Source organism: Colossoma macropomum, unplaced genomic scaffold, assembly GCF_904425465.1.
Source record: "Colossoma macropomum unplaced genomic scaffold, Colossoma_macropomum, whole genome shotgun sequence".
Taxonomy (NCBI): Eukaryota; Metazoa; Chordata; class Actinopteri; order Characiformes; family Serrasalmidae; genus Colossoma; species Colossoma macropomum.
The window spans coordinates 37,569,727-37,585,572 of NW_023494805.1; the positions used below are offsets into that span (position 1 = coordinate 37,569,727).

A 15,846-nucleotide genomic window follows, 5' to 3' on the forward strand; every position below is an offset into this window, starting at 1 on the left:
AATTTGGAACTAAGGCTCGATTTGAGACACAGCCAAACCTCGGTTTGGAGCAGGGCAGAATGGCTGGAGGTGCCCTAAAGGAGTTTAACACAGCTCGTTCTTAACCGTTCAGTAGTTTACAGCGACTTATGTCCGAAAGATTAAAAAAGCAGTTAAAGAAGATCACATAAATCACGGGACTGTGATTTCGGCTTTTTAACGGCTGCTTCCATGCAGCGGTGTCCGGCCGTGCGGCTCTCCAACGGCCTCAGTATTCCAGCACTGGGGCTGGGTGAGTAACAGCGGAGCACTTTTTCACTTACACTGGACACTTTTATCGAAATATTCACTTAGACGCCGAACAACAGGAGATATTTAGCCACACATGGACCTAAATGCGAGGTATGGGTTGATACCACCACTGAACAGCAGTTTTAACTTCTTAAGTTCCCTGAATTGTCGTTGTTTTGACGAATCTCAAGTTCCACCTTAAATGGTGCAGCAGCCGCTGTAACGTAGCTGCACCATTTAAGGTGGAGCGGAAAATTCCAATAGTAAGAAGCCGCTTTCTTCAGCCTCGTTGTGTTTTAGGTTAACTGGAAGTGTGTTTGGTTCCTGTGTTAATCCAGACAGAATAACAGAGAAAGTGGTAACCCTTATGTACCACTTACCACTTTAAATATCTCACAGTAATACAGTAAATAATAAAATTATCCTACCAAGACTCGTCAGTGATACTTTGCTCCTACACGTTTGGACTGAAAACACTCACTGCTGGTTTACGAAACGTGAAATACAGATATTGTCCCACTGCTGAAGCATGAAAATACCATTTGGTGTTATTACCAGAGAATGAGAGTAAGGAGTAGTGACTAAGTCACTCAGTAATGTCTGCTGGGTACGCTAGAGGGCGCTCCCGAGTGAGTCCAAAATGAATGGGTTAATATGGCACGTTTGAGCAAAAAAAAAGTTTTTAAATGCTTGAACTTTTTTATATAGAAGAATGCATTTATTTCCTGAGCACAGAACAGCATAAACATTTTAACACTGCTGTTTTGTTTTGAGCACTTTTGAACTTGAGTTATAGGACTTTATACAACAGTTAGTTCCGGCCGTGCGAGCTGATTGGTTGAGAAGCGTTCTAACTGTGCTGTTATTTCACCATAACATCACGTTTTTTTCACACACACTGTATCACTCCGCTGAGACGCTGTTGCTAAGCAACGACTTTGATAGGAGATGCTCGAGCCATTTGAACGGTTTTACTCCTTACTTTGCCACAAACAGAAAATGGACACTTTTAAGATCACATTTGACCGACAGCCGATTTGGTCAGACTACACTAAATTCCCAAACTGTCATCACCACTGAGCAGCTTTTCAGTCGGCAGCTGTGACAGAAGAACAGCTAAACAACCTGGAATCAGCCAGAAATGAACCCAACACCATTCGCCAAACTAAATGGGCTGTAAGATGCTTTACAGACTGCCTGGAACAAAACAACATCAATACTGACCTGGCAAAAGCTGACAAAACTGAGCTAAACTTGATATTCCGGCAGTTTTATGGCTCAGTCCGAACTTTAAAAGGCGAGGCTTACAGCAGACTGAGCAGAGTGAGCGGAGTTCGTTACTCTGACGTAGCAACAAGCTGCTTATTAAGGAACTATAATTTAGCGGAAGGAACTGCTAACAGTTAAACATTTGCCACGTTCACGGCCCAGTTTATTTATTTCTTACTTTATTTATTTAGCTGTTGTGTAAAAGCAAAAGAACACGAGAGGGAGTCTGTTATCACGAATAACATCACGGCTGTGATGATCTACGACCAAATCACAGCCGTTATAACACACTCCCTCTCATGTTCTATTGCTTAATTATAACAGCGCTTATGATGTCAGTGGGCGCAAACGACTCAGTATCAGTACTGCAAACTGATCAGCACTCAGTAGCAGTAACTTTAACCAGTCAGCACTCAGTAGTAGTAACTCTAACCAATCAGCACTCAGTAGCAGTAACTCTAACCAATCAGCACTCAGTAGCAGTAACTCTAACCAATCAGCACTCAGTAGCAGTAACTCTAACCAGTCAGCACTCAGTAGCAGTAACTCTAACCAGTCAGCACTCAGTAGCAGTAACTCTAACCAGTCAGCACTCAGTAGCAGTAACTCTAACCAATCAGCACTCAGTAGCAGTAACTCTAACCAATCAGCACTCAGTAGCAGTAACTTTAACCAATCAGCACTCAGTAGCAGTAACTCTAACCAGTTAGCACTCAGTAGCAGTAACTCTAACCAGTCAGCACTCAGTAGCAGTAACTCTAACCAATCAGCACTCAGTAGCAGTAACTTTAACCAGTCAGCACTCAGTAGCTGTAACTTTAACCAATCAGCACTCAGTAGCGGTAACTTTAACCCATTAGCACTCAGTAGCGGTAACTTTAACCAGTTAGCACTCAGTAGCGGTAACTCTAACCAGTCAGCACTCAGTAGCGGTAACTTTAACCAATTAGCATTCAGTAGCAGTAACTCTAACCAATCAGCACTCAGTAGCAGTAACTCTAACCAGTCAGCACTCAGTAGCAGTAACTCTAACCAATCAGCACTCAGTAGCAGTAACTCTAACCAGTCAGCACTCAGTAGCAGTAACTCTAACCAGTCAGCACTCAGTAGCAGTAACTCTAACCAATCAGCACTCAGTACTGGTACTTTTTATTCACTGTTCAGGGGGCAGCTGAAAAAGTGAAGTGGTCTATTTTCCTGCAGGGGGGATCAAATGTGTAGGGCTGAACCGCAAGTCACCTATCACTGCCACTGGAGCCTGAATGTTCACGTTGTCTGTAGACACCACTGTCAATCATTCTGACACGCCCACACAGGCAGCAGCTCGGAATCTCTGGAGCGTTTATATACAATTAAATTGTATTATTTTCTAGATAATTTTTGAATATCACACTGGTAAATGTTTTTATACAGCATATCCTTACTATTAAAACAGAATGTTAAACATTTAAAACTATGTTGAAGGGGGCTTCAGCTATTTAATTATGCAGAAACCTAGTGGAATTCTGATATAAGGATGTTGGAAGGTGCAAATCTAATTCTAATATGACCTTTTTTCAGAAGCTGTCATGTATAGAACTTCTGGAAAGTGATTTCCTAAAGAGAAAGGGAACCCTGGTAATGTTTACACTCACTCGGATGATCTAAGACTGGTTTAAATTAAAGGACCCAGATGCCAGTGTGGTCAAATTTGTGGACAAGCATTGTTCTCTGCCTCTGGTTCCTTCATGGTCATCTGTTTTGTATTTCACACATCAGAGGACGAAAGTAATTAGTTCTGTTTCCATTTTTCAGAAATTTATACTTTATTTTCCTCAGATCTATTTAAATCCTGCACATTTAGTCCCCTAAGTCCCCTTTTTTGGGTTTAATTTCTTTCTGTTCTTTTTTTTTCAGAAACTTCAGTTTCTGTGTTCATAGATGCTCATTGAACAGTCTTATACGAGTAATCGACAGCAGTTTTTGAGAGCTAATGGGATGTAATCATTCACAACTACCGTGGTGTTCCACAGGAGTCAGTACTTGGGCCACTTTTTATTTTATTTAGCATTTATATGCTGCCACTCTGTCAATTATTCGTCACCATGGCTTGGCCTATCAGCTACTTACGTCAGCCTCTACGCACAAAACTAAATATATTAACTTTTTCAGTATTTAGTTCAGTTAAAGTAACCTGGAGGGATATTTTCCCCAGTTCCAAAGTTCAGTCGTACAAGTTGGTTGCATTTTCTGCTTCTCTCAATCTTAGTAATGCCAAACATATGCAATGATGTTGAGGTCTGGACTTGAGTGGTCAGTCAGTTGTTCCAGCAACTCCAGTTGCTTCTTTGATTTGTACATTTTCTTCCTTTTTGTCTACTTGCTTTTCTCAGTAAAAGCTTCTTGTAGTGATGAGTTCTTTTCTTGTCACTACAAGAAGCTGGGTGGGAAGAAACACTTGATGTGAAGCAAGAGTGGAGCTTGATTTTCTCTCAAAGATGAGATATTAAAAATTGAAACCTAGTTAATGCTGCAATTTTTATATTTTGAAAAAAAAAAGACATGAATTTGTTTGCCTAACCGTTTGCTCTCATAAATTACTTACTTGTCATTCCTGTCTGTCTCTTTGGCTTCCTCTGTCCAGGGACGTCACATGATGGTGGATACTCCCATGAAGCAGTGGTCTACGCTGTCCAGGAGTGTGGCATCAGGCACATAGACACAGCCAAAAGGTACGGATGTGAAGAGGCCTTGGCCAGGTCCTTGTCGGAGAGCAGAGTACCACGTGAGGACATTTGGATCACTACTAAGCTGTGGCCAGGGGACTATGGGTACCAGAGTGCCAAGGAGGCCTGCAGGGCCTCTGCTGCCAGGCTTGGAGTGGAGTATTTAGGTAAATATATGTTGCAGTGTGTTTGGTCGTTGCCAGCTCGTCAAGTTGGAAAATGGTCACAAATTGTAACTAGAACTTGTTTGTTTTCAGTTGGTCATAAGCAACTAGTAAATTTATCAAAAATGTATGGTTGCTACATTTTGTATACCTATATATTGGTAGACCAATAACATCAGCTGAAGCACTGATAATTAGTTATCTTATTTTGTTGCAAACCCCAAGAAAATGCTCACTTTTAAGGATTTAATAACAAAGCAAAATTGTTTTTCAAGGAAAAACATTGGGTCGGTGTCAGTATTGGTCAATACTCAAGGTTTCTATATTGGTATTGGTAACTTTTAGTATAAGAATAAGGTGATTCAACACAAAAAGAAGTATTTTCCAACTTGGTACACATTCAGGCGGTGTTATGCAATCTTAGAATGTACTGGCTGCTCATACATAACATGGTAACATGGAATTTGTCAGTGTACCGCTTTTATTTACAGCTTTGTCAGTTTCCTTTGGTAAACTTAGAACTTTTGAAGTTTACAAGGACTGTCTAAATGCACCTTTACTTTTGATTTTTGCTAGTTGGAATTGGCCAAGCAAGTATTTGCATTGGCCTCCTGAACTCATGCCTTGCAGGACATTATAATCTGATGCCAGTCTTCCTCACAGACTTGTATCTAATGCACTGGCCTGACTGCATGATCTCCGGCCGCTCCAACAGAGAAGTTCGAGCAGAGACGTGGAGAGCGCTGGAGGACCTGTGCGATGAAGGTGAAGATGTTGTCATACTTACCAACCATTCTTCTGGAGATCTACCAACCTTCAGACTTCAGCTCCAACCCTGATCTATTACTGGTCTTCACAACTGATCAAGGTCTTCAGAAGAGACTGATTAGTTGGAGTAGGTGTAGCAGATTAGTTGTAAAGAAGGTGGATCTTCAGCAGGAGGGTTGGTGAGCAGTGGTCTAGAACATGGTTCTCAGTCTTGGTATCTAGGATACTTTTTTGGCCGGCCAAATCAAACATCCTCATAGGCCACGTTTTGGGTAGCCATGGTCTAAGCTTCACGCTTCAAGCTTGCTCTGGCTCCGAGTAAATAGTCGTCTAATAGATGAACCCAAAAAAAATAACAGGAAAGTACCCCAATCACTGATGTGGAGTTTCTTTTGAGCACATTTTCAAATTTTGTAGGATTATGTCGTGCTATTGGTGTGAGTAACTTCCTCATCCCACATCTCGAGGAGCTGAAAGAAGACTGTGGAGTGGTGCCTCATGTTAACCAGGTGTGAATCTTTAGCAGGTTACTCTTAAAGTAAATGACACTGTCCAACAAGCTGGTCTGATCATGTTTTGCTCCTTTTTCAGGTCGAGTTCCACCCCTTCCAGCAACCATGGGAGCTGGTAGAGTACTGCCGCAAGGAGGGCATAGCATTTGAGGGCTATTGCCCTCTAGCCAAGGGCCAGGCCCTCACCCATCCACTCATCCTGGAGCTGGCGAAGAAGTACAGCCGCAGTGCCTCCCAGATCTGCATCCGCTGGAGCATTCAGGTGAAGTACAATGGAGGACCAACTTATTATACAACAAGTGTCCCAAAATGGGTGTTCTATGGAAACCTTTTAGCTGCACTTATAAGTGGACTCGGTAAAGAGTCCTGGTGTAGAGCTTGATGGTAAATCAAAACATGATTGTTTAATTCCACTGTTGGTTTCTAATTCCATTAGTAGTTAATTTTAATGGTAAGGTCTTTTGTTCAGCTCCTGAAGTCCTAACCCAGAGGTCACCAACCCAAATGTTAAGAAGAGCCATTTTGTCCTTTCAACAAAAATCACACCACTTTGGTAGCCACAACATTTTATGTCCATTTTACTATCTTGGCTGTAAATATGTCTCAGTTTGTGTTAAAGTACTAGTGTAGGCTAAATATATAGATGAAAATGCAGACTTACTTTGCTCTGCTTTAAGTTTTAGCTCAGCTATAGCCATTTTTCTCGCATCTCCAGCAGGAAACTTTTCCTCAAAAGTGAACTAATTTCTTGTAAAATGACTCTCAATGTTCAACTTTTTACAAGGCTCAAGTCGCTTCTCATTCGTCAGCTTCTTGTTCTAAATTTCATGTTCCACCTTAAATGGGGCCTGAGGCCCAAATTTAACTGCTGCACCATTCACGGTGGAAAGAGAAAATTCGAACAAGAATATAAGCTTCACGACTTTTTAGCGTTTGTCAGTTTCTCGTTGCAGATTAAATGTATCAGGAAACCAGCCAGAGTGATTATAAACGCAAATAAATCCAATTGTCTCCAAATCATCGATGTTTGTCTTAAATCTTTCTCCTTGCCTTTTTATTAGCTGTTGTCTGTGTTGCTGTGGTGACCAGCATTAGTAGATATAGGCTACATGAACTCCAGCGTTTAAGACCATTTATTGTTAAAACTGTGTTGAACGATCAGCAGAGTTTTATTTTACTGCAAAGGAGGATTATTTTATTTTTACCTACAAATCTAAAATTCTAATTCTGCTCTGGAGCCACAAGAGGGCAGTAAAAGAGCCCAGAAGGTCCTGAGGGTTCCAGTCTGGTTAAGCATTTTTAATTGTAGTTAAACATTCTCCATCTCACACGACGGGTCTCCTCTGTCCATTTCATTTCTTTGCAGAATGGGGTCATCACAATCCCAAAGTCCACCAAGCCGCAGAGGATTTCCGAAAACTGCCAAGTAAGTTTTGAACTCATACTCCAGATGTTTTCCCACACAGTCCTATTCCAGCTTTTCCAACTGCTTAGGTTTTCAAGTGCTATAGAAGCAGCACTGGCTGGTCCTTCTCACAAACACGAGTTGAAGGCCTCTGTTCTACTCATGCATAAACCAAACTTATGAAGTAAAAAAAAAGATTCCTGTATGGGAAGTTGGCGTCTTTCTCTTGGCAGCAGATCTAAGCCGATGAGTTGGTTGACTCACACATGCCGACCCTCAATAAGCCATTTAAAGCTCAATGACGCAGCATTTCCAAGATTTGTTTTCTGAGACTGCCTCTGCGTGTGCAGGTGTTTGGATTCCAACTGGAAGACAAAGACATGGCTGCTCTGAGAGCATTGCATGATGGGAGGCATGTGAGCTGGGACCCAACACATGTGGAATGACTGGTGTGTGTACTGTGAACTGGCCTCCATCACAACATACGTCACCCAAAAATGCATGTTGCATGCATGTGTTGCCTATAAATAGACATGATCCCATCATCATTTTCATATCAGATACATTAACAGATATTCCTTTCAATCAAATATTCATCCATCTCAACAGTGCATATTGTTGCTTTCAGAACAAAACTTCATATCTCCAAAAAAGTAACTTTACAGGAGAAGATGAAAAAGCTTTCTAAGTCAATGTAACATTATTTTATTCTGCGTCACTTTGGGCCATTTCTGTTGGTTCATTTGTCCTGAAATTTTTTGACAAAGCATATTTGGCAGGTTGTATTTTCAAATTATGTAAAAAAAAATCTGTAAATTTATATATATATATATATATATATATATATGACAAAACAGGAGATACGTTTTGTTCCAGCAGTGACGATATGCAGAGCCACATTAATGGCATCAACTATTTTTTCCCCTGCCAGAATTCATTCTACCAAACTGCTGCTGAAATAATTGCACTGTTGTTTCAAAATCTATGCATAATTCAAGTCATTCAGAGTGATTTGATGTGAAATGGGTCATTATAGAGAAATCTACAGACTTCTTTACAGTGGTGCTGATGGGAACCAGGGGTCACCATGTCTACAACACAAATATATACATTTACTATCCAAAACCACCAGTGAACCTACACGGGTGTTCTGAGTTTTTATGTTATGTTAATGATGGTAAAATAGTGGAAAATCCGGGAAAAAAATCTTTGGTGACTATTTTGGCTTTTTAAAAACGTTTTAGTCCAAAAGCCTCAAACCTCAAAACAATCATATAAAACAGTGTCTCAGCTATCAGTCAGCATATTTCTAACCATTTCATGTATACTCTTCAGACATCTGGTTCCTATCACCAGCACTATGAACAATTGTGGCTCAGTAATTTTGTCTAGAATTCCAGATCAAACCACTCTGAATGACTTATGTCTTTAAATTATTAACAAACTGTAAATAAAAAAAAAGAAAAAAAAATGGTTGAATCCCTTTTAATGTGGTAAAACCATCAATGAAACCTGTATAAATCAAGATCAGTTTCTGATTGGCCATTTATTAATTGATGTCTCCTTACTGCTGTCAGAAGTCTGTGCTGCTGAGCTCCATGTGACTGATCCATATGTTCCTCTTTTGTCTACAGGTTTTTGGGTTCACGCTATCAGAAGAGGACATGGAGAGTATTGGGCAACTACACACTAATAAAAAGTTAATTCATCTCAGTTACCCTCTCTGGAAAGGATAACGAGGGCAAATTAGGGCTAAATATACACGATACAGGTCCGGTCATAATCATGTCACCGAATGAGAAAAGAGGCTATAATTTAACAATATCAAAGGCCTTTTTTCCGCTGTCTCTTTTCACCAAATGGTTCTCAGGGTTATACTGTGCTGTTCCACGCTGGTTAAGTTATGGTTTCTTGTTTCCATATGCTGTGCTACTAACTCAGAACCAGGAAATACTGAAGAAAACTACACACGAAAGTGGCTCAGCAATGGCTAACAGGCTGCCAGTGCTACAAAACGTGTTTGACGATTCTGGATGTCACTCCAACAGCAGTCACTCGATTTTGTGCTCTTTATCCTCTAAATAGTTCATATTAAGCACGATTGTTCATACCAAATTAAAAGACAAGTCCTGTCTACCTTGAGAACATCTGATCTTTGATTGTCCGAGCGCACCAGCGGGTGGGAAAAATATTAACCAATAATGTTTCACCTCCTCCAATCATAGAGAGCCAAAGCTCAGCTAGCTCAGAGACCCTCCCTGAAACGGTGCTTCATTAACAAACATCCCAATACAGAAGGAAGATGGATTATTATTTCCCATTCACACTGAACTTTACTAGTGTCCCACACTGTATCTGTTATTCGTCTATTATGATTCTAAATAACTGTAATTGAAGGGTTTCGTTCCAAAACTCACTGAAGACTGAGCCCCACTCATGGTAAAACGTATTTACCATTATACATCAGCTGTTACTCATTTTAAAACCTTGTTAAAAATGGCAAAACAGCATTTTGGAATTAAAGTCTTCAAATACTGCTCAATTTCTATCAAGAAGCTGGCTTCTTGAAACACTACTCAATTTTAAAAGTATACAATTATATACAATTGTTATTTGTGTATTTTAATACAGGGTAAAATTTTAATTTTGTGAATAATTATAAAATAAATCCACGCTGATACGAGTTAAGTGTCAATATTTAATCCATCCCTCTCATTTAGAATCACTGTTGTACACAAGTTACATTTTTCTTTAATATCACAGGTTTTTTTTTTTTAATTCCTCATCCTCCAGCTTCCAGTTTCACCTCTCAAACAAACAAAAAAGCAGATTGTATTATACAAAAAATGCAAACCAATTTTCACACAGTGAATTGTTTTACAAAGTCATAAAATGGCGTAATAATGGCTACATCCACATTGGAGTAAGATGGTTCTAAACATTCCTTAATGGAGTATAATCTATATTTATATATAAAACCTTTCCTTGTTGAAATCAAGCCTGTACCTTAATTTAAGAGATTTTACAAGACGACTTGGAAGTAATCATAAAAAAGCCATTACATTTCCCAAAAAAGTTAGGAATAAAAAGAAAATAGACACAGCCATAACAGTGTTAAGGTTCAAAAATGAGTTAATTTGCCTTTTCATTTAAATGAATGCTACAGGTCCGCTCAAAACAGACACAATCCAGGTAGAGAAATGAATATCATCCATTAAGAACAGACCCATTCTCAAAGAAAATCACATTACGCTGTGACTTCTCTGCTGGGGGGAGAAAAAAAAAAAAGAAAATAACACATGCACAAAGCTTTTTAAAGATGTAAATGAGTCGTAGGCCTTTTTTAGTGGCTATATGTGGATGGGCAACATGATTTCATTTGTAAAACAACATACAAAAAAAAAATCCAAGCAAAAGTTATTACCTCAGTGAGATCACTGATTATTAACAAAATAAAGGGGAGAGAAAAAAAAAAGGAAAAAAAAGAAACTAGGGCACCCAAGCAAGTGCCAAATCGCTGACAAATATTAAATACATATAGCACATTCCCATATATTCCAGAGGTTAAAATAAAATTATCATCCTAGCAGTGCGCCAGTGTCAAAATGCTGACTGGGGCGCTACATGCACACACAAAAAAAAAACCTGCTAAACGCCGTCAATGTGGCATGCTCTGGATAGTTTTAACCGTTTTTAGCTGCAATTAGCATTGCAAAACAGGTTAGCGCTCATCATGCTAGTCGTGTCGCCTGAACAGCAGCCAAGCCAAGCAAAACCCAATGCTAATGGCGACCGGAGCGGCCTTAGGGTGAGCTCCAGTGGTTTAAATTTTGGCAATCAGTTGGAAAGACTTAACCTGACTGCAGTGAGGAATACTGCGCGCTGTCAGGAGCAGCCATGCAAGTTAATATATTCCATTTTTATTCTCATAGCACGCAGAAAACAAAGCTTAGCAGAGTCGATACAGGTTACTCCTTAAGTTCACCTTGTCAAACTTAAGAGCAGCAAGTTTTGCATTCCAGCAGATGTTCTAAGCGGGGTTCTTTTGAGGTTTCTACCTCCTCAGCTGTCTTAGCTTTCAACACGAAATGAATTCAGTGGACATGCGACGTCCTCCCGTTACAGTGGGCCATAAAATGAGAAGCTCAGTATTTGCAGTAAGAGAAGCAGATTCGGTTACAAAGTCGTAGATGCATTTACTAAGTGGATGGAGGTTCAACCCCATGTAGATCATGGATGTAAAATGCATCTATTCACAGACTCTGGCGAAGCCTTGATGCAGAGACCAAAGCCGGTGGGCAAGACGTAGACCTTGGCCAGGGACACTGTTACGAGGGACGTTAGGTTAATTTCAAGAACCCAACCCAACTTGATTCATTTGTATCATGCAAAATGACCGCCAGGTCAAAAGCAGTTTGCAATTTCTATCAGGAAAGAAGCCTTTGCCTTTCAAGAATTCAGTTTTTTTCAATCTAGAAGAGGGAGGAGGTAAGAATTCCGCGCTGAGAGATGACAGCGTGGCTACGGGCGAGAAAGTGCTTGTCAAGTATGGCGACTAGAACATCACTAGACCCTCCGAACCTCATAAGGAAGGTCGTTCATCTCTGCATGTCCACATAAGCTCGAGTCCAATCTTGACGATTGCTTTCAAAAAGGCTGCATGCTCTTCTCGAGCAAGAACAAAAACAAAACAAAAAAGACCATGACAAGTCATCATAACAGAAATTAGCTATAACACGACAGCTATAGCACAGTTGTACACGTTAAGAGGCTGCACCCAAAATTGGAGCTTAATATCATAGTCGGTCTCAAGAGACTAGAACAAAATCTCACACGTGAAGAATGTCATCACTATAGGAAGACTTCAGAGCTTGTCCGCTTCTTGATCTTTCCGTTTTCTGGGGCATCCTTTATTATTATATATTTTTTTTCGCTTTTTGTTTGTTTAAATAGTCAGTGAATATATTATGTGCAAAAACACACATTAGGTCAAAGCGAGGTGATACAGGTATAAGCTGAATAAATGTCTCCATGGAGAGTCGATTCGAAAATAAATCAAGTGAGGATACAAAGAGCTATTTTACAAGCCTAATCGCTTTCCGATGACGCTGATTAGGTGATCTTGTTTAATCTAAACAACACCTGTGTCTGGTAATCAGGTCTGGGTGTTTTCTCCAGTGTATCTGAAATTTCTCTCGACCATCCCGCCATCCGAGGCCTGCTGTTGTTGAAACGACATCTCCTACTACGGGTTTCTGTGCAGCAGCTAACCCGAATATGCAGATGTGACCGGGGAGCCCAAATAAGCAACTTCACAGAAGTTAGGGAGAATTGACAAGAATTTCCGAATAGGCTGCGATCGCATGAAACGGAAGCGGCACTGGGAAGAAAAAAAAATCTTTTTTCATTCTAAACCACCGAACTCCAACCCTGAGGAACACGAGGATCTGTATCATTCTTTCTCTTCTAATAAAAAAAAAGCACACTCATAGAAAAACATGGAAAAAGTGCTCATTTTTTAACATTTGTAAGCATTCTATAAAACAGAATGCTTTAGACACGTTACCACTGACAAATTCTGAACAGTTCTATAGCCAAACCATAAATTAAATGAAATCTTACAACTGATTGCTTATCTTTTAACCTCCGTGTTCCCGCCAGAGCTGGAGCTCGAAGCTTGTCGCGTCTCACGTCGATGCACTGCCACGATTGCGCTGTACCTTGTGGGGAAACCTGTAGTAATGGTCCATACAAAATGGATTGATAAAAGGCTCTCCATGCTACTTTGTGCCCGGTCAGTAAGATCATATTCAAGGCTGCACAGATTTTACTTTTTTGGGAAAGGGAGTTAAGCGTTTTAACACAGGCCAACTGCATAAGGATCCTCATGCCGTACGTAAGCCACGACGCCTCCCAACTGCAGTCGCCCGTCAAGAGAAAGAGCCCAGGTGCTACAGAATCGGCTTCATTCTCTTTTCCTATGCTGCCAATCTTCACGTTTGTTTTATCCTTTGTTTTTCATGCTTGCTTTGGGTTTATCGGTGGTATTTAAATATACACGCCAAAGGGAATAAAGAGGAGGGGGGGAAAAAAAGAAAAGCGTAATCAGATGCCCTGGTTTCCAGGCGATGAGAAGTCATTTTAAAAACAAAAAGCTCATTCACAGAACAAAAAGAAAGAAAATTCATATCACGGCAGATACTGCTCATTTTTCTAGATAAAACAAAGAGAAGTTTGTGTTTGTGCATGCATGTAACAGCATGCAGAGGTGTGTGTGTGTGTGTGTGTGTGTGTGTGTGTGTGTATATCAATGTGTTCCGTCCACAAATTTAAAGAGTTTCTGATCTCTAATCTCTTCAAATTGCTAACTCTTTCCACAGCTGGTCAATAACACCAATTACTGAATCTCAAGTACAGGTGTGTGTGTGTGTGTGTGTGTGTGTGTGTGTGGGTGTGTGTGTGTGTGTGTGTATGTATGTGTGTGTGTGTGTGTGTGTGTGTGTGGGAGGGGTGTGCACTCTTAAGAGCAAGAGTGACCAACACCATTCTTCTGAAGCTCTGAGCCACTTGCTGCTTGGTCACCAGAGGAAAGGGAGAGTGACGATGTTTTACTGGTCAAAGACAGCATAGAGCTGCCCACGCTACTGGCCGGCACTATGCTGCTCGATCCATTTGAGACCTCCCTGGAATAAGATAAAAAGACTTGATTAGGAACAGCAAACATTCATTCCAGATAAGTTACTCCTTTAAATGCCCGTTTTTCTTGCATTTAACTTTTTCCCCTGAGGTTTATGTACCAAAAACAGTCATAATTAATTTTTACATGAAAACTCTTGAATCCACTTTATCCACTTAGGCTTATACATGTAAATGTCTCCTCTCTCCTGATTGGCTGTCCCTGTATAAAATGTGTTGGTTTTCAACAGCTTAGTTTCCATAAACGGACTGGGAAGTGAACAATACATTTTCAAACTTTATTCATGTTCCCATATAACTATACATTTTTAGATTTGGAGACCTCTCTGGTGAAATGTGTAACTGCACGTAACATACAGAAGAACGTTTTGTAACCTGGGTTGTGGTTCGGACCCCTTCCCCGAGCGGATGAATTTGATGACTGAAAACGCATTGAAAGAGTATTCAAAGAGAATTCTGAGCTACTATTGTCATCATATCTTCATCAGTATAATGTTGGTTTACATTTGAGACCTAAACATTGAGCTGGACATTCTTTTTCAGTAACGTTTCTCAGTAACACTACTTTACATAATCTTACATAATGCTGCTTAAAAAAGCAAGGAAAATTCAGTTTTCCATGATATGGACCGTGCGTTCACATTGGCAGCAACTTTTCGTCCAAAACGCTGTTTTTCCTTCACGTGGTCATTTCTGAAATCAAACTCACCGCTGGTTGCCATGGTTTCACTGACACCAAGCACAGATCAGATGTGTTCGCTCTAAAAATAAAAATCCTGGAGAGAAATCACTTCTTTATAAATTTAATCCCTGTGTAGTGCATCATTGTTCACTCAGTGTGTGAAGAAAGCAGCGTTTGCTCCGTTCGGTCTCCAGCTATTTGCGGCAAAAGCAGTGCCATTACTCCATCTCCAGTAGAAATAAATATCTATGAATGTAGTAAAACAATTTTCAGTGGCAGAGATAAAGCACATACTACTCTGCTAAATGACACTGGCAATCGCTACATTGCAAGTTAAACTTTGCTCAACTTTGTCTTGTTGCCAACCTTCACACTACCTCCAGTCGCCAGAAATCGCCAGCTCTCACTGTAAATGAATGAGTGAGTTCAACGTCGCTGCCAATGTGAACACAGTAAAAAGGGAACAAGATCTGGGTAACATTATTGCAACACTCACCCCAGTGCTAAGGAGAGTTCCTCCAGTTGGGCTTTATGATCAGGTTGCCCATTTTCAGTGGCTTTCAACTTGAACTGGACTTCATGCGCCACCTGGTTCTCCTGTAACGATAAACAGACTTTAACACAATCCGCAAAATCGAAAGTATTGTAAATTATCATGGAACAGCCCTTGCAGAATTCACATACCAAGTCACAAGATCTCAGCACTCTCAAGGATCTGTGATCAATACATACAACTAGGCCTGTTACAATTATTAGACAATCGCCTGGTCACAATTAATTGAGCTGAATGCAGTTATTTTCCATAGCTGTTTGCTTTCACGTTCATGTGTTTATGTTACAACAATCACTGTGAACTGGGTACGTTTCCATCAGTAGAATCAAGGCAAATGACAACAAAAGAAAGCAGAAAAAAACATCATGTCTAGTTTTGAAAGTTACTGCAAACACATTGCTCAGTTCCTGCAGGTTTGAAATCATGGCAACTTCCGTGTTAATAGCACCCCTTCTTAGAGGAACTTCAGCTGCAGCATGTGTGCAATAAGTGAGCGAAATAAAGAAAAAAAGTCACCATTAGTGGAGTCAAGCTGGAATTGAGCTACAGATGCCTATGGGAAAGTACTTAAGGCTATTTTTGTTATTTTACAGCTCATCTGACCCACTGAGAGACTTGCTCAGTGTTATCTGGTATGTCATAGCAAAGACAGTAGAAAATTCACTCTACATCTTATTAAAGCCCCTGTAATAATCCATTGTTTCAACAGTTAATTGGAAAAAAAAAAATTCATGTCTATATTATACAATATCATTCAACCAGCTGTTTAAAATTGAATTAGTCCTCTCTAGTCGTCTTTCCCAACAAGCTCATTGTTGCCTT

The 15,846-nt window shown here is 40.2% G+C and overlaps 2 protein-coding genes across 6 annotated transcripts in view; one reads left to right on the forward strand and one right to left on the reverse strand.

The window, feature by feature from the left end:
• On the forward strand, window positions 1-10,147 carry zgc:110366 (uncharacterized protein LOC550476 homolog). 2 transcript variants are annotated; one of them, XM_036596321.1, is made up of 8 exons: window positions 2-271; window positions 4,163-4,411; window positions 5,072-5,173; window positions 5,594-5,685; window positions 5,768-5,950; window positions 7,055-7,114; window positions 7,444-7,542; window positions 8,728-8,902. In XM_036596321.1, exons 1-7 carry the CDS (start codon window positions 211-213, stop codon window positions 7,537-7,539), a joined length of 843 nt encoding a protein of 280 aa, XP_036452214.1. In that variant the 5' UTR covers window positions 2-210; the 3' UTR covers window positions 7,540-7,542; window positions 8,728-8,902. The 2 variants fall into 2 exon arrangements, with proteins under 2 accessions (XP_036452213.1, XP_036452214.1); XM_036596320.1 differs by lacking the exon at window positions 7,444-7,542 and having other exon boundaries at window positions 1-271; window positions 8,728-10,147.
• Window positions 9,778-15,846, reverse strand: part of rc3h1b (ring finger and CCCH-type domains 1b) — a 24,030-nt gene continuing 17,961 nt past the window's right edge. For 2 of the 4 annotated variants that reach the window (XM_036596315.1, XM_036596317.1), the window contains exons 18-19: window positions 14,968-15,068; window positions 9,778-13,776 (exon numbers count right to left, since the gene is read on the reverse strand). In XM_036596315.1, the coding sequence (XP_036452208.1) occupies window positions 13,614-13,776; window positions 14,968-15,068 (264 nt within the window). In that variant the 3' untranslated portion in view covers window positions 9,778-13,613. The other 2 variants (XM_036596319.1, XM_036596318.1) reach the window with 2 other exon arrangements.

Bases quoted from the DNA above. Each gene is read 5' to 3' on its own strand.
- zgc:110366 (XM_036596320.1), top strand. From the start codon at position 211: ATGCAGCGGTGTCCGGCCGTGCGGCTCTCCAACGGCCTCAGTATTCCA. The intron at 4,412-5,071 runs GTAAATATATGT...TCTTCCTCACAG, and splicing joins GCTTGGAGTGGAGTATTTAG to ACTTGTATCTAATGCACTGG. The intron at 5,174-5,593 runs GTGAAGATGTTG...CAAATTTTGTAG, and splicing joins GGAGGACCTGTGCGATGAAG to GATTATGTCGTGCTATTGGT.